The sequence below is a fragment of the Bombina bombina genome, chromosome 5 (assembly GCF_027579735.1).
Source record: "Bombina bombina isolate aBomBom1 chromosome 5, aBomBom1.pri, whole genome shotgun sequence".
NCBI classification, from domain to species: Eukaryota; Metazoa; Chordata; class Amphibia; order Anura; family Bombinatoridae; genus Bombina; species Bombina bombina.
This window is the reverse complement of record NC_069503.1, coordinates 154,304,219-154,330,803: the sequence shown is the minus strand read 5'-3', so window position 1 is coordinate 154,330,803 and position 26,585 is coordinate 154,304,219. Positions and strand designations below refer to the sequence as shown.

General features: G+C 38.4%; 1 protein-coding gene across 1 annotated transcript in view; it reads right to left on the bottom strand.

Moving 5' to 3' along the window:
* ADCYAP1R1 (ADCYAP receptor type I) overlaps positions 1 to 25,794 on the bottom strand; it is a 490,746-nt gene extending 464,952 nt beyond the window's left edge. The window contains 1 exon segment of the mRNA XM_053715660.1: positions 25,763 to 25,794. Within this exon segment, the coding sequence (XP_053571635.1) occupies positions 25,763 to 25,765 (3 nt within the window). The 5' untranslated portion in view covers positions 25,766 to 25,794.
* Between the last annotated feature and the right edge of the window lie 791 nt (positions 25,795 to 26,585).

The window sequence follows — 26,585 nt, the reverse complement described above, 5'->3', positions numbered from 1 at the left end:
GACCTGAAATCAAAAAACCACATTTCAAGTACAGAGCAAGTCATAGTTTAGAGATCATTGCAGTATAAATTATTAAGAAAGAGATGAGATAAGGTCTGGGAAAGAATCTACAGAAAAAAAAAAAAAAAAAACAATTTGGATCCCAGCTAATCCTGGTCTGTCAAATAGCAGACAAAAATTATGGCCGAGCTAATAATAAGTCTGCTCCACTTGCTATATAAAAGCAGGTTGGTGGTCAAATTATATAACTTGTGCTTAGTTTGTAATCCTTAGTTTATAATGCAAATGTCCTTATGGTCTCTGTCCAGTAGCATTTTCTTACTAGTACAGTTCTTAAAGGGATATTCCAGCCACAATTGGAAACTACATGGGTGCATTTTGGTATTGAACAGAAGAATTTTTGTAATATACAATATGTATTAGCAAAAATGCTTCTAATAAAAGCTATAGCTGTTTCAAAATTGTATTCAAGTATGCATCGTGCACCAGTATATGTATTTATATGTATATGTTTCTATATGCATGTACATATATATGCTTCTATATGTATGTATATGTATATTTTTCTATATGTTTCTATTCAAAGATGTAAATAATATATATGCATTTAGATTTTGACCTGAATGTCCCTTTAAAATGCTAAATTAAGCCAGAGGTATTTAAACATGGATATTAAAGTTCACAACACAGCTGTAATATTTGGAAATGTCCCAGCCATCCAACCTTACTCACTTTTTATAAAGGAACCTGATTCTTTCTTTTCTGGAGCTTCAGTTATCTTCTTCTCTGCGGGTCAAAAGTTAAAGCTGCCAATCTTCAACCCGGCATCTTTTCTTTACCGAGAAGTCCCGGGAAACAACAACTCTGCTGTAATAACTTTCACAGCTACCAAAAGTTCCAACCCATTCAGCTCAAAATTTTCACAGTATTTCCCCAGAGCAGACCACACTTTAACTTGCGGTGGTCTTGAACAAATACCTCCAGAAAATGAACGCCAAAACTTAGTATACTGCTGCTTTTATGTTTGCGCCAGCTCTGCAATAGAGACCCCATCTTCTTGTGCACACGTATTTTTGTTTAACTCGACCATGGAGCCAAATGCACAACATCAGTCAGGCAAGGTCTCCTGTGTATACTCCTCTCACTGTGCTGTATGAATCATCGCAGAGCGCCACTTCATCTTTACCTTGCCTTACCACACTCGACCATAAGCTTGTAAGGCAGCATTGTTTCAAGGGCTGTATGCTCTCAATATGACAATTGTCAATCACACCATCCGTTGCAACAGAACGCCATCAAGGGCAAGGAGCACACTCAGACAGAGGCACACACCCTTCCACCCTGACCCGTCCACAGGAAGCCCATTAACCTCCTAGGTATGCATTTTAAAAAAAAGTATTCTTTGAGAATAAAATAAACTTGATAACAAAAGTACAATGAAAAGTCTATCTGAACTTTCACTTGAATGTTCCTTTAATGCAACATATTTGTAATTTAATACGGGAGAAAATAATTGTAAAATCAAACTAAACAAGTTTTAAAGGCTCTTCTTATGTATTGGAATAGACCTCAAAATTTATGTTAATCTGCTCTGTTATTAAATTTTTTCATTCTGTATCATAATTGTTTATCCTTTTATCCCTGAGAGCTTGAGATACATCACTTGCTATGGTATTGCTCTTTGAGTAGAGGTGAGTCAGTCCATACATGATTCAGACTCTCAGAAATAGATGGAGAGCGAACGTTCCATACAAATGCACTACTTTATTTTGTCTAAACACGCTTACTAGAACACTGCGGATTTCATACAAAAGACTACAAATCCCAAGATGCTTTATATCAGCATTTCTTTTCTCCCTGCCTTTCTTGTAGTAACTGTAACTCTATAATACACAGTCTAGCCTCTTGGTACAAACTGGGACTAATTAAAACTGACTGTGTTTAATTTATTTTTATTAGTTATTTGCAGATCAGATTCCACTAGGTATGATATGCAAGGTAGCATGTATGGGAGACAAATGGGTAGATGGCCCTGCCAAGAATTGCACTGTTGTAAATCACCTCTCATAAATGTGATCTACACAACAGCTGGGCTTGTAGGCTTACATGATAAGGGGGTTCAGGAGATGATCAAAGGAGAATAGGAACTGAAGTAAGAAAATGTTAGTGTATATTGTCTGCATTCCTGAACAGAAGAGTATTTAAGGAATGCTTGAAACTTTAAAAACTAAGGGATAGTCTTGTGAGTGAGGTAGAGAGTTCCATAAGATTGGGGCCAATCTGGAGAAGTCCTGTAGTTGGGAATGTAAAGTGGTAACAAGAGAGGAGAAGAGAAGGTAGTCATGATCAGAGAGAAGGGGATGGAGGGAGAGTATCTGGAGACAAAAGCTGAGTTATAGGGGGCAGTGTTATTGAGAGTCTTGAATGTCAGAGTCAGGATTTTGTGTTTTATTATGGTGTTTAGAGAAAGCCAGTGAAGAGATTGGAAGTGAGGAGCAATGTAAGGAAGATCAGCCTGGCAGAGGTATTTATCATGGATTGTAAAAGAGATAGAAGGCAGTTAGGATGACCAGAGAGGACGGAGTTCCAATAGTCAAGGAGGAAAATCATGAGAGAGGGGATTAAAAACATAGTTATGTCTTGTGTGAGGAAGTGGCACATTTTGGAGTTGTTTTTAAGGTGGAAGCAGCAGGAATTGGCCAAAGACTGAATGTGGGGAGTGAAAAAAAGACCTGAGTAAAGTGTGACCCCTAAGACATTGGGCATGCGGGGTAGGGGTAATGACGTTATAATCAACAGGTATAAAAAGTTGGGGAATAGGGATTTTGCCTCCTAGTCCTTCAAAAAAGTTTATAACATTTTTTGTAATTTTACATCAATGATTATACATAACGTTATCAATATGCCATATACCTTACACCTGATATTCAGAACTATGTAATGAAATTCTTTACTTTTATTGGCTCTTAAAAGTTTTTCCTCCATTTTATGTTTTCAAAGAAAGGACTCCTATTATTTATTCCCAAATCTAGTACCCCATCTGCTTTTCCATTACATACAAATTAGTAAAACACACTACCTGGGTTTCATGCTCTTCTCAAATTCAATCATTTAAAATAAATGTTTCAAAGATTTATCCAATGCATAGACAATATGATCCTTAAAATAATATCTAGTTTTTATTGTATACTCCTAATGTATTACTGACTGATCTGTCTACTTGCAAATGTTCCCTCTGCTATTCATGCTGAGTGTAATTCTAAAATAATTTCCTTTTTTTTTTTACGGATTCACATAAATCTGGTCACATGTTTTAATATTGATGTATGAATGTGGCTTTACAATGTTGTTACTGCTGCACACTGACCAAATGATATGATACTGATTCATGTATCTAGACATACAATGTAGCTGTTGTATGGATGGTTAAAAGACTGACCATACATTAGAAATGTTACTGCACACATGTCTAGACATAAGGGGGTCGATCCGATATAGATCGTAGTTTGCGGCACAAGCGAGGGAACCCCCGTCGCCCGCAGTTTCAGCTCGCAACTCGAGCTATCCCATATATGTCGCTGTCAGATGCTAACGTGCCGTAAGTCTGACAAACCAGCGATGTCCAGAAATCTGCGCAAGTACACATTTCTGGCGTCGCCAGTGACTTGCGGCACGTTAGAAACTGCCGGCGCCTACAAAACCTGACTAAAGTCTAAATCACCCGCACTGTCTAACACGCCTCCCTAACATAGCCCGACAAGTCTAACACGCCTCCCTAACATAGCCCGACACGTCTAACCCTCTATCCGCTATCCCCCCTCACTAGCCTAACAATAAAATATGTATTAACCCCTAAACCGCCGCTCCCGGAGCCCGCCGCTACCTAATAAAGTTATTAACCCCTAAACCGCCGCCAGCTATATTAAATCTATAACCCCCTAAAGTGAGCCCCTAACACCGCCGCCATCTACCTTACCTACCCCCTAAATTGAGCCCCTACCCCGCCGCTATCTATTTTAAAATTATTAACCCCTAATCTAATCCCCCTACCCCGCCGCCATCTATATTAAATTATTTAACCCCTAAAATACTAAACTATCCCTACCACTAAACCTAAGTCTAACCCTACAAAAAGCCCTGAAAAGGGCTTTTTGCGTGGCATTGCCCCAAAGTAACAGCTCTTTTGCCAGCTCTTAAAAGGGCTTTTGGCGGGGCTTTGTCACAAAGTAAACTGCTCTTTTGCCTACAATCTACATCCCCCTACACCGCGGCCACCTATAATAAATGTATTAACCCCTAATCTAATCCCCCTACACCGCCACCAGCTATATTAACTATATTAACCCTAATTTAATTAGGGTTAATATAGTTAATATAGTTATTATATTATATATATTAACTATATTAACCCTAATTTTATTAGGGTTAATATAGTTAATATCGTTATTATATTATATATATATATATAAAGTATAATAACCCTCTAACATCCCTAACTAAACTCTTATTAAAATAAATCTAATATTAATATTATTAATTAAAATATTCATATTTAAATATAAATACTTACCTATAAAATAAATCCTAAGATAGCTACAATATAATTAATAATTACATTATAGCTATGTTAGGGTTTATATTTATTTTACAGGTAAATTGTTAATTATTTTAACTAGGTATAATAGCTATTAAATAGTTATGAACTATTTAATAGCTACCTAGTTAAAATAATTACCCAATTACCTGTAAAATAAATCCTAACCTAAGTTACAAATACACCTACACTATCAATAAATTAAATAAACTACAAATATCTATATAAAAATACAATTAAATAAACTAAACTAAATTACAAAAAAAAAAAAAAAGATTACAAGATTTTTAAGCTAATTACACCTATTCTAAGCCCCCTAATAAAATAATAAAGCCCCCCAAAATAAAAAAATTCCCTACCCTATTCTAAATTAAAAAAAGTTCAAAGCTCTTTTACCTTACCAGCCCTTAAAAGGGCCTTTTGTGGGGGCATGCCCCAAAGAAAACTGCTCTTTTGCCTGCAAAAAAAAACACAATACCACCCCCAACATTACAACCCACCAGCCACATACCCCTAATCTAACCCAAACCCCCCTTAAATAAACCTAACACTACCCCCCTGAAGATCTCCCTACCTTGTATTCACCCAGCCGGGCCGAACTCCTCATCCGATCCAGGCGATGTGTTCCAGCAAGCGGCAGTGAAGTCTTCTTCCATCCGGGCCAATCAGCCAATCGGATTGAACTTGAATCTGATTGGCTGATTCAATCAGCCAATCAGATTTTTCTACCTTAATTCCGATTGGCTGATAGAATCCTATCAGCCAATCGGAATTCGGCGGACGCCATCTTGGATGACATAATTTAAAGGAACCTCATTCATCGGGAAGTCGTCGTGCCGGAAGGATGCTCCGCAGTGGAGGAGCGAAGAAAGAAGATTGAAGATGCCGATTTGCTTGAAGACATCGCCGATGGAAGAAGACTCTCTGCCGCTTGCTTCAAGACATCGCCCGGATGGAAGAAGACTTCACTGCCGCTTGCTGGAACACATCGCCTGGATCGGATGAGGAGTTCGGCCCAGCTGGGTGAATACAAGGTAGGGAGATCTTCAGGGGGGTAGTGTTAGGTTTATTTAAGGGGGGTTTGGGTTAGATTAGTGGTATGTGGGTGGTGGGTTGTAATGTTGGGGGGTGGTAGTATAAACTTTTTTTAATTTAGAATAGGGTAGGGAATTTTTTTATTTTGGGGGGCTTTATTATTTTATTAGGGAGCTTAGAATAGGTGTAATTAGCTTAAAAATCTTGTAATCTTTTTTTTATTTTTTGTAATTTAGTGTTTGTTTTTTTTGTAATTTAGTTTAGTTTATTTAATTGTATTTTTAGATAGATATTTGTAGTTTATTTAATTTATTGATAGTGTAGGTGTATTTGTAACTTAGGTTAGGATTTATTTTACAGGTAATTGGGTAATTATTTTAACTAGGTAGCTATTAAATAGTTCATAACTATTTAATAGCTATTATACCTAGTTAAAATAATTAACAATTTACCTGTAAAATAAAACAGAATTTATGCTTACCTGATAAATTACTTTCTCCAACGGTGTGTCCGGTCCACGGCGTCATCCTTACTTGTGGGAATATCTCTTCCCCAACAGGAAATGGCAAAGAGTCCCAGCAAAGCTGGCCATATAGTCCCTCCTAGGCTCCGCCCACCCCAGTCATTCTGGAGAAACCATATGGTACCGTGGTGACTGTAGTTAGAGAAAATAATTCATCAGACCTGATTAAAAACCAGGGCGGGCCGTGGACCAGACACACCGTTGGAGAAAGTAATTTATCAGGTAAGCATAAATTCTGTTTTCTCCAACATTGGTGTGTCCGGTCCACGGCGTCATCCTTACTTGTGGGAACCAATACCAAAGCTTTAGGACACGGATGAAGGGAGGGAGCAAATCAGGTCACCTAAACGGAAGGCACCACGGCTTGCAAAACCTTTCTCCCAAAAATAGCCTCCGAAGAAGCAAAAGTATCAAATTTGTAAAATTTGGCAAAAGTGTGCAGTGAAGACCAAGTCGCTGCCTTACATATCTGATCAACAGAAGCCTCGTTCTTGAAGGCCCATGTGGAAGCCACAGCCCTAGTGGAGTGAGCTGTGATTCTTTCAGGAGGCTGCCGTCCGGCAGTCTCTTAAGCCAATCGGATGATGCTTTTAAGCCAAAAAGAAAGAGAGGTAGAAGTCGCTTTTTGACCTCTCCTTTTACCAGAGTAGACGACAAACAAAGAAGATGTTTGTCTGAAATATTTTGTAGCTTCTAAATAGAATTTTAGAGCACGGACTACGTCCAAATTGTGTAACAAACGTTCCTTCTTTGAAACTGGATTCGGACACAAAGAAGGTACAACTATCTCCTGGTTAATATTTTTGTTAGAAACAACCTTTGGAAGAAAACCAGGCTTAGTACGCAAAACCACCTTATCTGCATGGAACACCAGATAGGGCGGAGCACACTGCAGAGCAGATAACTCTGAAACTCTTCTAGCAGAAGAAATAGCAACCAAAAACAAAACTTTCCAAGATAACAACTTAATATCTATGGAATGTAGAGGTTCAAATGGAACCCCTTGAAGAACTGAAAGAACTAAATTTAAACTCCAGGGAGGAGTCAAAGGTCTGTAAACAGGCTTGATCCTAACCAGAGCCTGAACAAATGCTTGAACATCTGGCATAGCTGCCAGTCGTTTGTGTAGTAAGACAGATAAAGCAGAAATCTGTCCCTTTAGAGAACTCGCAGATAATCCTTTATCCAAACCTTCTTGCAGAAAGGAAAGAATCTTAGGAATTTTAATCTTATTCCAAGGTAATCCCTTGGATTCACACCAGCAGATATATCTTTTCCATATCTTATGGTAAATCTTTCTAGTTACCGGTTTTCTGGCCTGAACCAGAGTATCAATCACAGAATCTGAAAACACACGCTTTGATAGAATCAAGCGTTCAATCGAATGGACCCTGAACAAGAAGGTCCTGTCTCAAAGGTAGCTTCCATGGTGGAACCGATGACATATTCACCAGGTCTGCATACCACGTCCTGCATGGCCACGCAGGGGCTATCAAGATCACCGAGGCCCTCTCCTGTTTGATCCTGGCTACCAGCCTGGGAATGAGAGGAAACGGTGGAAACACATAAGCTAGGTTGAAGGCCCAAGGCGCTACTAGTGCATCCACTAGAGTCGAATTTGGATCCCTGGATCTGGACCCGTAGCAAGGAACTTTGAAGTTCTGACGAGATGCCATCAGATCCATGTCTGGAATGCCCCATAGTTGCGTCAACTGGGCAAAGATCTCCGGGTGGAGTTCCCACTCCCCCGGATGGAATGTCTGACGACTCAAATAATCCGCTTCCCAGTTTTCCACACCTGGAATGTGGATCGCAGATAGGTGGCAGGAGTGATTCTCCGCCCATTGTATTATTTTGGTCACTTCTTTCATCGCCAGGGAACTCCTTGTTCCCCCCTGATGATTGAGATACGCAACAGTCGTCATGTTGTCTGATTGGAATCTTAGGAATCTGGCCTTTGCTAGCTGAGGCCAAGCCTTGAGAGCATTGAATATCGCTCTTAGTTCCAGAATGTTTATCGGGAGAAGAGACTCTTCCCAAGACCACAGTCCCTGAGCTTTCAGGGATTCCCAGACCGCGCCCCAGCCCACTAGGCTGGCGTCGGTCATGACGATGACCCACTCTGGACTGCGGAAGCTCATTCCCTGGGATAGGTGATCCTGGGTTAGCCACCAACGGAGTGAGTCTCTGGTCTTCTGATCTACTTGAATCACTGGAGACAAGTCTGTATAATCCCCATTCCACTGGTTCAGCATGCACAGTTGTAATGGTCTTAGATGAATTAGTGCAAAAGGAACTATGTCCATTGCCGCAACCATCAACCCTACTACTTCCATGCACTGAGCTATGGAAGGACGTGGAACAGAATGAAGAACTTGACAAGCGCTTAGAAGTTTTGACTTTCTGACATCTGTCAGAAAGATCTTCATTTCTAAGGAATCTATTATTGTGCCCAAGAAGGGAACTCTGGTTGACGGAGACAGAGAACTTTTTTCTATGTTCACCTTCCATCCGTGAGATCTGAGAAAGGCCAGAACGATGTCTGTATGAGCCTTTGATTTTGAAAGGGACGACGCTTGTATTAGAATGTCGTCCAAGTATGGTACTACTGCAATGCCCCTCGGTCTTAGAACCGCTAGAAGGGACCCGAGTACCTTTGTGAAAATCCTTGGAGCAGTGGCTAATCCGAATGGGAGGGCCACAAACTGGTAATGTTTGTCCAGAAAGGCGAACCTTAGGAACTGATGATGTTCTTTGTGGATAGGAATATGTAGGTACACATCCTTTAGATCCACGGTAGTCATAAATTGACCTTCCTGGATAGTGGGTAGAATCGTTCGAATGGTTTCCATTTTGAACGATGGTACCCTGAGAAATTTGTTTAGGATCTTTAAATCCAGAATTGGTCTGAAGGTTCCCTCTTTTTTGGGAACTACGAACAGATTTGAGTAAAATCCCATTCCTTGTTCCGTCATTGGAACGGGGTGTATCACTCCCATCTTTAACAGGTCTTCTACACAATGTAAGAACGCCTGTCTCTTTATTTGGTTTGAGGATAAGTGAGACATGTGGAACCTTCCCCTTGGGGGAAGTTCCTTGAATTCCAGAAGATAACCCTGAGAAACTATTTCTAGCGTCCAGGGATCCTGAACATCTCTTGCCCAAGTCTGAGCAAAGAGAGAGAGTCTGCCCCAAACTAGATCCGGTCCCGGATCGGGGGCTACTCCTTCATGCTGTTTTGTTAGCAGCGGCAGGCTTCTTGGCCTGCTTACCCTTGTTCCAGCCTTGCATCGGTTTCCAGGCTGGTTTGGACTGTGAGGTATTACCCTCTTGCTTAGAGGATGCAGAATTAGAGCCCGGTCCGTTCCTGAAATTACGAAAGGAACGAAAATTAGACTTATTCTTGGCCTTGAAAGGCCTATCTTGTGGGAGGGCGTGACCCTTTCCCCCAGTGATGTCTGAGATAAATTCTCTTTCAATTCTGGTCCAAAGAGAGTTTTACCCTTGAAGGGGATGTTAAGCAATTTTGTCTTGGATGATACATCCGCTGACCAAGACTTTAGCCAAAGCGCTCTGAGCGCCACAATTGCAAACCCTGAATTTTTCGCCGCTAATCTAGCTAATTGCAAAGCAGCATCTAAAATAAAAGAGTTAGCCAACTTAAGTGCGTGAACTCTGTCCATAACCTCCTCATATGGAGTCTCTCTACTGAGCGACTTTTCTAGTTCCTCGAACCAGAACCACGCTGCTGTAGTGACAGGAACAATGCACGAAATGGGTTGTAGAAGGTCACCTTCCAATTTTTTATCCATAGGATCTGTGAAAGCACAACTATCCTCGATAGTAGTGCGCTTGTTTAGAGTAGAAACTGCCCCCTCGACCTTAGGGACTGTCTGCCATAAGTCCTTTCTGGGGTCGACCATAGGAAATAATTTCTTAAATATAGGAGGGGGAACAAAAGGTATGCCGGGCTTCTCCCACTCCTTATTCACTATGTCCGCCACCCGCTTGGGTATAGGAAAAGCGTTGGGGTGCACCGGAACCTCTAGGAACTTGTCCATCTTGCATAATTTTTCTGGAATGACCAAGTTGTCACAATCATCCAGAGTAGATAACACCTCCTTAAGCAGTGTGCAGAGATGTTCTAACTTAAATTTAAATGTCACAACATCAGGTTCAGCCTGTTGGTAAATTTTTCCTGAATCTGAAATTTCCCCATCTGACAAAACCTCCCTCATGATCATGGCCCTTTCAGATTGGTGTGAGGGTATGACAGAACAATTATCATCAGCGACCTCCTGCTCTTCAGTGTTTAAAACAGAGCAATCGCGCTTTCTCTGATATGCAGGCATTTTGGATAAAATATTTGCTATGGAGTTATCCATTACAGCCGTCAATTGTTGCATGGTAATAAGCATTGGCGCGCTAGAAGTACTAGGGGCCTCCTGCGTGGGCAAAACTGGCATAGACACAGAAGGAGATGATGTAGAACCATGTCTACTCCCTTCATCTGAGGAATTATCTTGGGCAATTTCATTATCTGTGGCAGTACTGTCCTTACTTTGTTTGGACGCTATGGCACAATTATCACACAATTTTGAAGGGGGAGACACATTGGCTTTCATACATATAGAACATAGCTTATCTGAAGGCACAGACATGTTAAACAGGCTTAAACTTGTCAATAAAGCACAAAAACCGTTTTAAAACAAAACCGTTACTGTCTCTTTAAATTTTAAACAGAGCACACTTTATTATTGAATATGTGAAAAAATATGAATGAATTGTTCAAAATTTACCAAAATTTCACCACAGTGTCTTAAAGCATTAAAAGTATTGCACACCAATTTTCAGAGCTTTAACCCTTAAAATAACGAAACCGGAGCCGGTTACAGATTTAACCCCTCTACAGTCCCAGCTACAGCCTTTGCTGTGACTTTACCAAGCCCAGAGGGGAATACGATACCAAATGACGCCTTTTAGGAACTTTTCAAACTACTTTCAGGTCCTCACACATGCATCTGCATGTCTTGCTCTCAAAAACAACTGCGCAGTAATGGCGTGAAAATGAGGCTCAGCCTACAACTGGGAAGGCCCTTCCTGACTGGAAAAGGTGTCTAACATAGTGCCTGACGTTAAAAAACGTTCCCCAAGTTTATAAGTGTGAATTATCAGCATAAACATGTATAAAATGTCCAAATAAAGCAATCGATTTAGCCCATAAAAGTGTCTACCAGTTTTATAGCCCATATTAAGCCCTTTATTCTGTTTGAGACTAAGAAAATGGCTTACCGGTCCCCATGAGGGGAAATGACAGCCTTCCAGCATTACACAGTCTTGTTAGAAATATGGCTAGTCATACCTTAAGCAGAAAAGTCTGCTAACTGTTTCCCCCAACTGAAGTTACTTCATCTCAACAGTCCTATGTGGAAACAGCAATCGATTTTAGTTACTGTCTGCTAAAATCATCTTCCTCTCACAAACAGAAAATAAATTTCCTTAACCCCTAATCTGCTGCCCCTAACACCGCCGACCCCTATATTATACTTAAAATAATTACAAAGTTGCCTGTAAAATAAATATTAATCCTAAAATATAATAATAATTTATATTGTAGCTATATTAGGATTTATTTTCCTTTTCTAAAATAGTACATACCAGCACTATTTTAAAATAACAAACTCTTGATAGTAGAATAAAAAACTATAACTAAACACCACAAACTCTTAACTATCTCCGTGGAGATGTTGCCTGTGCAACGGCAAAGAGAATGACTGGGGTGGGCGGAGCCTAGGAGGGACTATATGGCCAGCTTTGCTGGGACTCTTTGCCATTTCCTGTTGGGGAAGAGATATTCCCACAAGTAAGGATGACGCCGTGGACCGGACACACCAATGTTGGAGAAATATAAACCCTAACATAGCTATAATGTAATTATTAATTATATTGTAGCTATCTTAGGGTTTATTTTATAGGTAAGTATTTAGATTTAAATAGGAATATTTTAGTTTATAATATGAATTATATTTATTTAATAAGAATTTAGTTAGGGGTGTTAGGGTTAGATAGAGTTAATATAGTTAATATAAATACTATAGTAACTATATTAAACTACGGGCGACGGCAGAAATATACGCGCGTAACTTCTAGGTTACGCTGTATATAGGATACCAAACCCGCGCAAATATTGGCGTCGCCAGCTTTTGCGGGCGACGATTTTTATCGGATCGACCCCAAGGTTTGATACAGATGCACATGTCTGCAGCAAATATATCTTGCCATATAGTTTTATACTGCTACATACATATGTCACAATGTAAATTTGCTAATGCTACACATATGTCTATAGGTTTAATGTTAGGCATATATGTCTGGCTTTAAGGTGTGAAAGTTTACCATATTGATCAGTGGTCAAGTCGAGCGGCAACGCATGGGGACAGAGTACCTGCACTATTTTTGTAGGAGGAACTAAGTTCCCCCTGGAAAGAGAACAGAATTGCTTCAGTTAAAGGGACATGAAACCCAAATTTGTTCTTTCATGATTCAGATAGAGAATAACATTTTAAACAACTTTCTAATTTACTTCTATTATCTAATCTGTTTAATTCTCTTGGTATCATTTGTTGAAGGAGCAGCATTGCACTAATGGTTTCTAACTGAGTGCACGGGTGAGCCAATGACAATCAATATATATATATATATATATATATATATATGCAGCCACCAATCAACAGCTAGAACCTAGGTTCTCTGCTGCTCCTGAGCTTGCCTAGATAAACCTATCCACAAAGAATAACAAGAGAAGAAAGCAAATTAAATAATAGAAGTAAATTGGAAAGTTGTTAAAAACTGTATTTTCTATCTGAATCATGAAATAAACATTTTGGGTTTCATGTCCATTTAACACTGCTGCTGGTGAGAGGAGCTGGATCACAGTCTGGTTAGAGGGATAGTGAGAATCTATAGTAATGGGCAGTAACACTTCTTAAAATACACTAAATGCAAGCAATGTGTGTCACACATGATGCTTACATTTCTGTGTGGCTTGCTCTTGGGTTATTTAGCTCTTCTCAGCAGAAATAGGACTACTGCACCATAAGTTGTTGAGACTCTGTGACAAAGGTCCAAACGTAACCAGTCAACCCTTCATTTGATTTCATTTGCTTTCATTAACCAAAGTGTATAGATTATATACATTTAAATACAGTGTGTGTATATATAAAACAATATTAATTGTGAGGGGGTGGAAGTCTTGTTGAGTTCCCATACTTTTTTTTGTTGGTCTTGATCCTAAACGTTTTTGCACAGTCTTAAAGGGACATTAAACACTAAATACATTCTAGATAGAATTATGCATTCAAAGGAAAGATTAGTCTGAGAATAACATATAGATGTATTTTTAAAAGTTTAATTAGCTGTTAAAATATTGACAAAATAAGTGTAAAGTTTTAGGGCTAGATTACAAGTGGAGCACTAATGTATTGCATGCCCCCAAACAGCAAATTACAAGTGGCTGGTTATTACTACCGCAAGCTCGCGGTAGCAATTAGCGCTTAGAAAATTAACCAGAGATCAGATCTCTGGTTAATTTTATAAATGTCCACAAAATGCTCCAAAAATCAAGTAAGATCTATTTTATTAAAAAAATAAAATAGTAGCATCTTTATTTGTTAATAAAATAACTGCAAAAAGCAGTTTTTGGGGTATAAAGGGAGTGGTTGTGGGATGTTAGAAAAAACTGGCACTGTGTGTTCCCAGTGAATATATATATATATATATATATATATATATATATATATATATATATATATATATATATATAAAATTTATCATTTTATATTATTATCTCAAAGTGTTTCATGTCCCTTTAATACTGCTGTCGTACATATGTCTAGGTATATTTTTTTCTTTCATGATTCAGATAGGGTATGTGATCAAATTTGCATTATTTCATTTTTGTTGTTGTTGGAGCATCAATGCACTACTGGGAGCTAGCTAATTAAATCTGGTGAACCAATGACAACAGTCAATTATGTGCAGCCACCAATCAGCAGCTAGCTCCCAGTAGTGCACTGCTGCTTATGAGCCTACCTAGGAATGGGTTTTAACTAAGGATACTATGAGAACTAAGAAAATTATTTCAAATTGTTAAGTTGTTCTAAATCACATGCTCTATCTGAATCATGAAAGTTTAATTTTGACTTTACTGTCCCTTTAAAACTGTAATATAAATGGCTTGATTGTGCATAGTGAAACAGCATTAATTATCTTCATTAATTATCTTGGCCCTTTTCCTGTAATTGAAGTATGCAAATTGTGAATATTCCAGTCCTGACCACCAAAAGAGAACATGGTTGGCTTAAAAAATCTAACCTAGCCACATATACCTTCCTAATTTGTAGTTTGTAAGCCTATCATTTCTGTTCAATCCAAACAACAGAGAATTTGTTAATGCAATGACAGTGGGGAGCTTAGTCCTCACCATACTTAAAAACTGGTTGGTTGCTCCAAATAAGGAATGTGTTGTGTGGAGTTTGACCATTGAAAACAACTGCATCAAACAAGGAATTAATCTGTTCTAATATCAATTAGACTCTGCTGATATGCTAACCTATTGGCAGACTACTGAATATTTGTGTATTGATCTTTTTAAAGTCTAGCCACACTGTCATTCACATATTACTGTTGTAATACACATAGTAATAGTGTAGCAGCTGCATTTTATTGCTTTACTGGACATTAAAATAGCTTATTGTTATTGATAAAGAAAAAAACGTACATCTCTACAAATATGCTCTTTTTTTAAGGTTAAGAGACACATAAATGTATGTGACATAATGAAATACAAATAGAATTACTTCATTCATTTAAAAACAGACAAATAAGTCAGGCATTGGAAGCAAAAAAACAATTGTCATGGCATTATTGCAGATTGTTAAAACACCTGCATTGCAGTCAAGTTTAATATTCACTTCAATACTGAGCCAAGTTTATGAGTCATTCTTTGCTTCTCAAGTGCCTTTGTAACATGAAAAAAACTACCAAATTCCAAAGTGTTTTCCTCTGGTGTGCAAAGATGAGAGAGTAACATTTACTATCATAATTCAAATGTATTAAAAACCTAAAGAGATCAAACAAGGCAATGAACAAAAGATTTTGTAAACACTTATGGAAACAGATGAAAAAGGTCGCTGTTCTCACAAAACTAGCAAATATTTGTGAATCCAAACAGTGGTATAAAATATAATTAAATAACATTTAAATACTGATATCAAGGTGCGCAAAGCAACATGTTTTGTCATAAAATATTCAAGAAAAAAACTATTTTTTCCTTTAGTTAGGGCTTCATTTGTTAAGCAGTGATTGCTGCTTCAGAGGCCCATCATTTCAGGCAAGCCTGAAACTAAAGTTAAGAAGTAGCGTTAGAAAAATGGCTGCTCCTTAACCTATCCACCACATAAAAGGTGGCAGATTTAAATCATCCGATCTGATAGAGAAGACTGACATCCCCTGCTAGCGGCCACCTTAGAAACATTTCTAAAATTAGACATTTCCTTACACAAGACACAACTAAGATTTTAATCCACTCTCTCATCCTTTCCTGTCTCGACTACTGCAACTCAGTCCTCTCTGGTCTACCTAGCTGCCGCCTAGCTCCTTTACAATCCATAATGCATGCCTCTGCCAGGCTCATCTTCCTTACACGTCACTCTTCATCTGCTGCACCTCTCTGCCAATCCCTTCACTGGATTCCTCTTGCCTCCAGGATTAAACCCAAAATCCTCACTCTGACATACAAAGACCTCAACTTGACTGCTCCCCCCTACATTTCCGGTGAAATGTTTGTGCAATGATAAATGACATTGAAAATAGCTAGGTGACCACAATAGCTACTGTAATCACCTTACTGAAGGCTAGATTACATGTGGCATGCTAACTGTTGCTCACAACCGAAAAGGCGTTTATCGAGGCTCTTTGGTTGCATCAGAAGTAGCGGGCGCATTGCAGATTGAAAGTAAATGGGTTTGCTTGAGCGCAAATGAATTTAATGTGCGTTGGGATAGTTAGCTCTGGTTAACTGCTACGCTTGACTAAAAAGTTGCACAAAACACATCAAAATGATATTTAAAAGCACAGTTACACTCATAATAACACTATCTAATAAAAATTATTTTAAAAAATTGCAATAAAAGTTATAAAGGTTTAAAGATATGAGGTCTTAGGTGTTAGAAAATAAAAGGGCTGCAATGGACTTGAAAATAGAGAAACACACATATACATGTCTAAATATGTATGTGTATATATATATATATATATATATATATATACTGTATATATATATATTTATATATAAAAATATGTATATATATGTGTGTGTGTGTGTGTACATATGTATTTATTTATTTGTGTATATATTTATTTAGATAAACACATACAAATATATATCAAATCAGCTCTCAAAATACTACCAATCTCCCACCCCCTGAAAAGCTCACAATCATTCAAAACCCAAATAACCATAAATTTAGCTCTTTTGCCGCTGTTACTGAGGAAGAAGTTTCTGCCCGTATATTGTCCTCCCACCTCCCTACCTGTCCCCTCAATCCCATCCCCTCACAGCTACTCCCCTCCCTCTCTTCTACCCTCAGCCCTATACTCACACACATTTTCAACCTCTCCCTCAGCACTGGTATATTTCCCTCACACCTATCCTCAAAAAACCTTCCCTCGATCCAATCTCCCCATCCAACTACCGTCCTATTTCCCTACTCCCTCTTGCCTCAAAGCTCCTTGAAAAGATAGTAAATGCACGTCTATCCTATTTCCTTACACTAAACTCTCTTCTTGACCCACTGCAATCTGGATTTCATCCCCATCACTCCACAGAGACAGCAATTGTCAAGGTTACCAATGACCTACTTATAGCAAAATCCAAAGGTCACTTCTCTCTGCTTATCCTCCTTGATCTCTCTGCAGCCTTTGAAACTGTTGACCACCCTCTTTTGCTCCAAACCCCAATCCTTCGGCATCTGCGACACAGCTCTCTTGTGGTTCTCTTTCTATCTATGTAACCTTACCTTTAGTGTAGCCTTCTCCGGAGCATCCTCTGCCCCTTTACCACTTTCTGTTGGGGTACCTCAAGGCTCTGTCCTCGGTCCCCTACTCTTTTCAATCTAAACATCATCATTAGGTTCCTTAATAAAGTCCAAAGGGTTTAAATATCGTTTGCATGCTGATGACACCCAAATCTACCTCTCTGCATCTGATCCTACCTCCTTCCTTACTAATCCCTGTCACTAACTGTCTTTCTCATATCTCATCTTTTATGTCCTCTCACTACCTTAAGCTAAATCTCTCCAAAACTGAACTCCCCTTCTTCCCCTTCTTCCAAAATCTCCACCCCCCAATTTTCTATAATTGTTGATAATTCCATCATTACCCCTACCCTGCATGCCCCATGTCTTGGGGTCACACATGACTCGGACCTTTCCTTCACTCCTCACATTCAGTCCTTGGCTAAAGCCTGCCGCTTCCACCTTAGAAACATTTCTAAAATTAGACATTTCCTTACACAAGACACAACTAAGATTTTAATCCACTCTCTCATCCTTTCCTATCTCGACTACTGCAACTCAGTCCTCTCTGGTCTACCTAGCTGCCGCCTAGCTCCTTTACAATCCATAATGCATGCCTCTGCCAGGCTCATCTTCCTTACACGTCACTCTTCATCTGCTGCACCTCTCTGCCAATCCCTTCACTGGCTTCCTCTTGCCTCCAGGATTAAACCCAAAATCCTTACTCTGACATACAAAGACCTCAACTTGACTGCTCCCCCCTACATTTCAGACCTTGTCTCCAGATACTCTCCCTCCCGTCCCCTTCACTCTGGCCACGATCTCCTATTCTCCTCCTCTCTTGTTACTTCCTCACATTCCCATTTACAGGACTTCTCCAGACTGGGCCCCATCTTGTGGAACTCCCTGCCTCGCTCCACAAGACTCTCCCCTAGTTTTAACAGCTTCAAGCGCTCCCTAAATTATATTGTAACTTTAATTTAAAGTTAGGGGGTGTTAGGTTTAGGGGTTAATAAGTTAATTTAGTTTGTCACAATGTGGGGGGCCAGTGGATTAGGGATTAATAGGTTTATTTAGTGTTGGCGATGTGGGGGGACGGCGGTTTAGGGGTTATTAGACTAGGGGTTTATGTTAGGGTGTTAGGTTTTTACAAAACTTTATTTTCTCCATAGACCTCAATGTGTAATGTGTTAATGCGATCACCATTTCGCAATCGCAGGTGTTAGGTTTTTTTCCAACACTTTTTCTCCATTGATCTCTATGGGAGAAAACGTGCACGAGCACGCCAAGTCGGAACTCTTAAGTGTAGTCAAACTTGGAAATGTTGTAAAGGTAGTAACACACAAACACAGAAACACACAGACACACTTAAGGATTCACATATAGATACTCTAGCAGACACGCAAAGAAACACACAAACAATCTCAGACACAGACACCCACACAGACACTCAGCACTTGTTTACATTGACCTGACAAGTAATGAGGTAGATTACAATTTTGTCAAAAAAGGAGATTTACAAGACAAAATATGGAATTCTGATTATCTTTTTGTCAAGGAAGATGCCAACTATATGATGACAACAGCATGCAGTGGCTGAAAGAAAGAGCCCTGGATTGCCTAAACATTAATTTAAAGGTTAAGTGGTGGGTTGGTGATTTCCAGAAAGGTCTCATTAGTCTCAAAGTCCGTAGAAAGATGTGAATAATCAGTAGTAAGGTCAAAATGTCCTAAAAAGGAACAGACAATGGACACACACTCACACACAAACTCAAACACCCACAGAGACAGACTCATAAAAACACACAAAGACATACACACTCACAGACACCCACAGAAACACACAAAGACAGACACACCCTCACAGAGACATCTACAGAAAATGCACAAAGACAGAAACACAAACCCTCACAGAGAGAGCCACAGAAAGAAAATACATACACACTCATAGAGACACCAACAAAAGCACAAAGACATGAACACAGACACCCACAGAAACACTCACAGGAGGTAAAATGTCTGCACATTGTCATCCCCTAAATCAACAGTGTGTGACATGCATGATAACAAATAGCAGAAATTAAGAGATCACTTTTTAAAGAATCATATTTGTAAATGTGCAAACAAAATTACTGTGAATTCAAAATTGTACATGATTGATCTATCAGAAAGGGTAAATGAATGTTCCCATCTGTCAGCTATACTTATGGATTTTGAAAATCTGTGGCACTAGGTCTCATACCATTAAATCTGGTTAAATGCAGGATTTAGGCTTGTTTGTATGTATTTCAAAATTAAGTCAGCTGTAGTGTAAACTGAACAGTGTTAAGTTAACCAGTCTCATTTGAAACACTGAGCAATCTTAGCCTGAGAGTATAATATTTTATGCAGATGTAAAAATCTTAGATACAATGCCTCCTGGCATCTGGAAAGTCAGTGCACAAAGGGGCAGTAAACTGGATTGTAATATATATATATATATATATATATATATATATATATATATATATATATCATATCTGCCAAAAGGGCACCTACCATTTTTGTATTGAGGAGGAAACATTTCTGCATGGTTTAAAATATAGAATTTCTACAGCATTGTCAAATACACTGCTGCATATTGCTAAAAAATGTGTTTTTATGGACCCTTGGCCCCACCACACAACTATCACAGTGAAGTTACAATCTGAGATTGCACAAATAAATAAAAAAACATTTACTAAGTAAGTCCTACCTACTCCTACCTACCTACCTGCAAATGAAAGTGATCTGCCGCCTGACTCTGGCACACACTGTACAAACTGAAGTGCCAAGTCTGTCTCACAATGTGCATAGTGGTTTAGTGCACACTCCAAAATTCTCTCAAATGCTAATGCTTTACTCATTGTAATGACATTTCCCACGCTCAATAGCACTCTGCTGTAGCGCCCTCTGGAGGCTGCCAAAATATAAAAATAAATAAATACATTTTTTAAATAATAGTTGTGCTTGCCTCATGGGGCCCCATGGCACACTGGGCCCCTGACATTAGTCACCCAATTTACCCCCTGATGGTGGCTCTGGTTAGTGTTTATAAAAAAAAAGAGTCCCACCCTTGCAAAATACAATGGGGTCTAGTTATCAAGCCGTCAACCTCAAATACTCTGGAATTCCGCAGAGTATTTGTGGCGAGGCTGATTCGCCTAAGTTATCAAGCCCTACACACCGGCAAAAGTAGAATTTAGTGACGTAAGCTTCGATCCGCCGGACTCAGTCTGACACAGATCGATTCTTACGTCACTACAGATGTTCCACACACAAGTTCGGCACAATCTGACTACTTTTGCTAGTTATCAAAAAAACTAGCAGGTACGCTCGGCACTTTTCCGGCCCAGCGTACCTGGTTTTCAATCCGCCGCCCTGGAGGCGGCGGATCCCATTGGAATCAATGGGAGTCTGACCATAGCGAAAGTTCATGTTTGCTGCTGCCAGATATCCCATTGATTCCTATGGGAGATGTCTACACCTAACACCCTAACATGTACCCCGAGTCTGTCCCCCCCTACACCGCCGCAACTAAATAAATGTATTACCCCCTAAACCGCCGCTCCCGGAGCCCACCACCACTCTAATAAACGTATTAACCCCTAAACCGCTGCTTCCGGACCCGCCGCCACTCTAATAAACTGATTAACCCCTAAACCGCCACTCCCGGACCCCGCCGCCACCTATATTAAACGTATTAACCCCTAATCTGCCCCCCTTACACCGTCGCCACCTATAATAAATTTATTAACCCCTATCCTGCCCCCCCTACACCACCGCAACTATAATAAAATTATTAACCCCTAAACCTAAGTCTAACCCTAACACCCCCCTTAATTTAAATATTAATTAAATACATCTAAATATTATAACTCTTATTAACTAAATTAATCCTATTTAAAACTAAATACTTACCTTTAAAATAAACCCTAATATAGATACAATATAAATAATAATTATATTGTAGCTATTTTAGGATTTATTTTTATTTTACAGGCAAATTTCAATTTATTTTAAATAGGTACAATAGCTATTAAATAGTTATTAACTATTTAATAGCTACCTAGTTAAAATAAAGAGAAATTTACCTGTAAAATAAAAACAAACCTAAGTTACAATTACACCTAACACTACACTAACTATCATTAAATAAATTATTCCTATTTAAAACTAAATACCTGTAAAATAAACCCTAAGATAGCTACAATGTAATTAATAATTACATTGTAGCTATTTTAGGATTTATATTTATTTTACAGGTAACTTTGTATTTATTTTAGCTAGTTAGAATAGTTATTAAATAGTTATTAACTATTTAATAACTACCTAGCTAAAAGAAATACAAAATTACCTGTAAAATAAATCCTAACCTAAGTTACAATTAAACCTTACACTACACTATCATTAAATTAATTAAATAAATTACCTACAAATAACTACAATTAAATACAATTAAATAAACTAATTAAAGTACAAAAAATAAAAAAGCTAACTTACAAAAATAAAAAAAATAAGTTACAAACATTTAAAAAATATTACAACAATTTTAAGCTACTTACACCTAATCTAAGCCCCCTAATAAAATAACAAAGCCCCCCAAAATAAAAAAAATGCCCTACCCTATTCTACATTAAAAAGTTAACAGCTCAATTACCTTACCAGCCCTTAAAAGGGCCTTTTGCTGGGCATGCAACAAAGAAAACAGCTCTTTTGCTTGTAAAATAAAAATACAACCCCACCAACATTAAAACCCACCACCCACATACCCCTACTCTAACCCAAACCCCCCTTAAATAAACCTAACACTACCCCCCTGAAGATCATCCTACCTTTAGCAGTCTTCAGCCAGCCGACCACCGATGGAACCGAAGAGGAGATCCGGAGCGGCAGAAGTCATCATCCAAGGGGCTAGAACAGTATAGTTAGTGTGGGTGCTAAGTGACAGCTTGTCAATAAAGCTGTAAAAATGCTGAAGAGCAGCGAGATCAGATGAGTGATAACTATCACAGTCCGCTGCTCATCGCCCCGTACTTGGTGCGCGGCTTTTTGACAGCTTTATTGATAACTTTGGCGAGATTTTTCAGGTCCGCGGCAGCGATGGTAGGCGAGCTTAGGCGGGCATATTGGGCTGGCGAAGGCAGGTAAGTAGACACGTTGATAACTAGGCCTCTATATCTCTTCAATTCTGACACAAAACCTTTTAATCAATAGATCTTTGTTTCCATAGCATTAAGTCTAAATGGAACTTAATCCCTTTTTTCACATAGCATTTTCATGTGTTTTTTATGCAAACTTGCAGGTGATAAATCAACTACTTTAGGTCACAAAAAGTGCTAAATTTTACTGTAGAATTTTGAATTGTGCTAGAGCGTAACACATAATGCACCACTTAACAAGAGTACAGTGAGAATGCCAATAGCACCACAAAGGCTATAAACTAAAAGTATAGGATGCTCTAACAATGTTTAAGATGCTTTGGTTAAAAATTGTAATCATCTACCTGCAATACCATATTGTGCATTATTCATTTACCTGAGACTAACACAATATATTGCACCACCTCCCTGCATTATAGATTTAATTCCCCTGCTAGTCTAGCCCACATTGTGCCCCTACAGATTCGCGGCCAATCGGCCAATAGCAGGGGGTGTCAATCAACCCGATCGTATTCGATCAGGCGGATTGATGTCCTCAGTCTCAGAGGCAGCGGACGAGTTAAGGAGCAGTGGTCTTAAGACCGCTGCTTCTTAACTTCTGTTTCCGGGGATCCTGAAGGCTCGCTCGGAAACAAGTGCATTAGGCACCATTCGGGGGAAAGTTAAATCGGCCTCATTGTATTATACTGCTCTAGTGAAGTAAAGCTTTGATATAATATCATTATAAGCATGGCCATCGTGTCCCTATCTCAGAGAATTGGCTTTATGGACCACTCAAGCAATGAAGAGTTCAAAGCAGAACAGAAGAGTATTATGAGGTTGGAGCTCACATAACCAGCTCTGGCATTGAGACCACAGGGCCTGAGGCTGGCAACCATGATGTAAGGGTTTATTTTATGAGGTAGAGAATGGCTAATGGGGAGAGAAATAAGCAAATATTTCAACAAGAAAATAATATATTACTTCACATAAAATTACAAATAGATATAGATTTTACTGGGGCAAATGCATGTTTCTCCAGTCTGAAATTAATTGCAAACAATCAAATTGTTTGTGCCTATCAGAAAAAAATTTATTTATCAGCTTAAAGATGCCCGATGATGAAGCCTGCCTTTTCATACTGGGCTCCGCCATCTTGGAACTTAAGTATTGTCACAAACTGTCACAGAAACAGTGCACTCTCACACATCATTGCTATAGCAAGTTATTTGATAGCTGTATAATGTGTTTGTGGTTACTGTGTATGATACAGCGTACAAGTTTTATTTTTTTGCAGATGAAAAAATGAAAGTTCCTGCTTTGTACCGTGCACCCTAAACTAATGCACCTTGTACAGCAGATAGTTAAAGGGGGTGTTACAATTTGTATTGTAAAAATATTAGTTCTGAAAGGTGCCATAACCTAATCAGAAATAAATAGTAATAGAAACATCCGAATCTCCAACCCCAGTACGTCTGTTTGTCCTAGAACCTTTTAGTTTTTAAAGGGTCATGAAAGTAAAATTAAACTTTTATGGTTCAGATAGAGTGAACAATTTAAAAAAAAAAAAAAACAGTTTACTTCAAGCATTTAATTGACCTATTGCTCTTAGTAAGATGTTGAGATTTCCATCAGAGCATACTGAGGTAGGCTCAGGACAGTGCACGTGTCTCAGCACTGTATAAATAATTGTTACAAATATTGTTGAAAACACTGCTGCCATATACTGTAGTACCCAATGTACATGCACACTCTTAAGCCTACTTCAGTATGCTCTTAAGAAAAGAAAATAAGTTCCAACATAGGCTAATAGGCTACCAAGACAAGAGGCAAGTTAATGATACAAGTCAATTTAATTATTTTTGAAAATTGTACTCTCTCTCTAAAACATGAGAGTTTATTTGTTAATCCTTTTAAGGTGTGGAGCTGTACTGCAGGTTCAGGAATAATTTGCAGAACCGGTTCCTTACCGAGTTAGCGGCCAATTAATGGACTAGACTTTCAATAGAGCTGGTATAAGGATAAACATGAAGGCACTTTCAAGAATGTTTAGGTTATACATGAGGCTCTAATTATTAATTAAAGGGACAAAGTAAAAGTTAAACTTTCATGATTCAGATGGAACTTTCCAATTTACTTATTTTATCAAATTTGCTTAGTTATATTGCTATCCTTTGTTGAAGAGTTCAGCAGCAGCAATGCACTACAGGGAGTCAATGACAAGAGGCATATATGTGTAGCCACCAATCACCAGCTAACTCCCAGTAGTGCATTACTGCTCCTGAGCATACCTATGTATGCTTTTCAACAAATAATACCAGAAAGCAAATTTGATAACTTATGTAATTTGAAAAGCTGTAGAGATTTGCATGCTCTAAATCATAAAATAAATAAATTTGACTTTACTGTGCCTTTTAGCCTAGACTTCAGACAGAAATTTGATCAGAGTCAATAGTTTCCAGTTGTGAAGATGTGGGTGGCAGGTTCTGAGTCCTTGCTGTGGAGGATTTCTCAGGAAGCCAGCAACAGCAAGTTTAGAAGCAGCTGTCCTTTGAGGTGGAGGAGTTAAATTATACTTTATTGATCAGACCAGGAATATTGACAACCCCTGCTCTCACAAGCTCCGTTGCATGTGAGCAGGGGACAGGGTTGCATAAATGAGGCGAGGGGACAAGTTCCCTGCAAAGAACTTTATCCACCCAAGGCTTTCTAAGTGGAGTCCAATTAGCCTTGTCTATGGGCCAGATCTTTGGTTAATGTTCGGAGAGCTAATTGCTACGGCGAGCTCGCGGTAGCAGTAACCAGCCACTTGTAATGACTGGTTATTTATCAAGAATTTGCCCGTTTAAGGGAACGCAATAAATTAGCTCTCCAGTAGTAATCTAGCCCTAAATCAATTAAAATACCTGTTGCTTAAAGGGATACTGAACCCAAATTCATGATTTAGATAGAGCATGCAATTTTAAGCAACTTTCTAATTTACTCCTATTATCAATTTTTCTTTGTTCTCTTGATATCTTTATTTGAAAAAGAAAGTCCAGTACCCTGGACAGCACTTGATTATTGCTGGATGAATTTATCCACCAATCAGCAAGAACAACCCAGGTTGTTCATCAAAAAATGAGCCGGCATCTAAACTTACATTCTTGCTTTTCAGATAAAAATACCAAGAGAATGAAGAACATTTGAAAATAGGAGTAAATTAGAAAGTTGCTTAAAATTGCTTGCTCTGTCTGAATTACAAAAGAAAAAATTTGGGTTCAGTGTCCCTTTAAGATTTAATCACTTATATAATATGTCTACCTAATTATAAATAGAACACATTATTTATATTCATATCTTACATTTTAAGATCCAAATAATAATATATACTTACCATAGAAGTCACAAAGATGATATGTAAACACAATTTCCAAATATAAGCCATTTCTTCAACAGGAATTTTTCTTGAAAGAATCAGATATTCTTGCAACGCACAAAAAAAAAATATCCAACAATCCCTTCAAATTTTTGTCAAGAGGTCTGTAACAAAGAATAAAATATGATGTTACCAGAAATAGTAAAGAAATTATACCAATACAACTGATGCACTGCCTGAAAATGACTGTGAAATTGAACTATTGAATATTGTATTTTTCTTTTGAAAGCTTGTTGAATCATAAGTGGTTGTGAAGGGCAAGAAATAATAGTGGAAGTTACAGAGATAAATGTATTGACAGAGTAGACTATTTCTGCTTTCATATAGTTCTACAAAGGTACTTGGCTTGACCCCCAAATACCTCAGTATCCAGTATTTATTCTCTGCATGCTAACAGCAATGCTCTATGCATTTAAGTGAGGCAAACTCTTTTTACACAGTGTATTTTGTATGCCCGAGACATCTATGAAAAGCTATTTATTTATCTTCAACCATTTGGAATTAAAAATGTATTTGTTGTGTCAAATATCTAGTTGCAAGCTAGATATTTGACACAACAAATACATTTTTAATTCCAAATGGTTCAAGATAAATAAATGGTTTTAATAGCAAAAGTATTTTTTGTTAATTTAAAGAAAGATTGTAACAGTAAATTCTATGCATATTGTATATTTATAGGGCTATTTTTAAGTAAGCTATCAACATGTACAAAAAAATTAAAGGTGCAAACATTCATTAGCACATTTATTAGTGCACTATTAATTGCACTTAATAGGACATA